At 34.7% G+C, this 1,981-nt stretch overlaps 1 protein-coding gene across 1 annotated transcript in view; it reads right to left on the bottom strand.

Annotated features, from left to right (window-relative positions):
* Positions 1-1,801: 1,801 nt before the first annotated feature.
* LOC111966373 (netrin-1) overlaps positions 1,802-1,981 on the bottom strand; it is a 1,762-nt gene continuing 1,582 nt past the window's right edge. The window contains exon 3 of the mRNA XM_070447932.1: positions 1,802-1,807. Within this exon, the coding sequence (XP_070304033.1) occupies positions 1,802-1,807 (6 nt within the window). The remainder of the gene's footprint in view (positions 1,808-1,981) is intronic.

The raw sequence follows: 1,981 nt of genomic DNA, 5'->3' as shown, positions 1-1,981 counted from the left end.
TCAATTCTCATCAACAATGCATAATCACAACTTTTAACCACACTCATCATGATAAAATCGTATACAATATTTGCTAGACAGTCAACACACAGCCAAGTCAATATCAGACTACAATTGTCCAATAATTCATTCTCCTTTATCTAAACCAGTAGCACTCGCATTCTCACCAAGCTCATGCATGCCGTCTCTCTCCTCATCTAAGCATGAATATCTTTAAGTGGGTCTTGGGTATGTCTGGCAATAAAAAGCAACTATCACATCTTTGATCCTGCTGCGGCATTGTCCCCYTCTCTATAGCAGCTGATGTAGCCTCGCTGTTGGAAATAGTGTGTGGAATGAATTCAATGAAAGCCACGATGTGATAACTTCCTCGATGTGCTTTATTAGTCTTCATGACGCGAAAGCACACATCTAAATGGGCCGGTTCATTGAGGATAGMGATTCATATCTACTCCGATGACTTTTCTTCTTGTAGGCCTAAAGTGTTCACGCGAATGAACTATGTCCGATGATGTCGTTGAAGACCAGAACATAATACAAAGCGAATCATATGAATACTAATAAGTAGRCTATTAATCATATCTAGAATGATTACAATAGTAATGATAACGTTTTATGGCTGTAATTAATAATAATTGCCTAATAATATCACATATATTTGAGTATTAGGCTTAATAGGTGTATTAACATTTTGCAGATTGTTTCCAAGGAAGGCAAATTCATGTTGTAATGTTTTCAAAAATGGCAATTTCATTTGATATAATAACAACAACAATAATAATAATAATAATCATAATAGTTTCGGGATGAAATAATGATACTTTTTTTAAATACATTTTTTACAACAGTTTTATGATCCATAAATTAACGTAATTTAGACCTATAATTAACTTTGATTCAAACGATAATTAAATGGGCAGAGAAGTCWGTGTTCAAGTACTGTGGTGGTGCAGTTTAAATGCTCTTTAAATAAATTACGGTGCGTCGCTTTATTGCAGTAATAAAGTTAGAACTGTACATCAATTTTCCCCATGAGAAACATTTCAACGCGGTGAATGATTAGACATTGTGATGTGGCGGTCTTTCTGAAGTGGGTGGTTGTTATAAACCTRCATTTGAGCTATGGCGGTAATGGGCTTTTAGGTTTTCTAATTGAGAAGGCATTGCATGTGACTTTTTATGTGCATGGACGCGCGGCATAATTTCATTAAAAGAGTGCATTTTGTGGTGGGCCGAACGGTGGTTTAGATTTATCCTTAATCCAGACCTCTTTAACAACCGTACAGCCTTGGTTTTTATAGCCTACATTTTCAAATCACATCAGTATCATGTTTTAATGAAGGCATGTACTATTAATACAGCGTGGGCTGATCAGACTAAAATTTACATAGTCTAATAAAATGCTTACAACTATAAAAATTCATTTCGAAACGAAATAAAAATTATCATTATTATTATTATATTATTATAATAACATTTTAATACTAATAAGGATTTTAAATTGTTTTCCATAACTATATAAACTACAACAAAGGATAGGCAATTTTTCCTCGAGCCTTGGAGTTGMAAACCTAAATTACACAGAAGGTTTTGTAAACCTTGTGTAGTACTTGTTGGTGCGTAATATGATGTGCTATAATTTTTAATATTTAATAGTATTTCGACAACTTCCATCCAGAGAAAATAATAGGCGTGTCTGAATCTTTGTTTTTCAACAGAACTGACAAATGCACAGTGCACCTTAGCAATTAACTCAACCAACCAATACCAACATMACCAAACTTAAAAACAGCCAAATCTCTCATGACTGTACAAACAAGAGTCACCCAATAATACCATTTATGCCAAAGGTATRGTGTGGAGAGGAAACTTCTGCAGTGCTTAAAGACCATTTGGATGGTTTTTGGAGACAATTATAATGTTTTGACTTACCGACACATTCGTTGGCTTCTCTAGCTGTTGCGCGTTGCCACGGCCGATC

This window comes from Salvelinus sp. IW2-2015, linkage group LG1, assembly GCF_002910315.2.
Source record: "Salvelinus sp. IW2-2015 linkage group LG1, ASM291031v2, whole genome shotgun sequence".
NCBI lineage: Eukaryota > Metazoa > Chordata > Actinopteri > Salmoniformes > Salmonidae > Salvelinus > Salvelinus sp. IW2-2015.
This window is presented reverse-complemented; position numbering and strand designations above follow the sequence as displayed.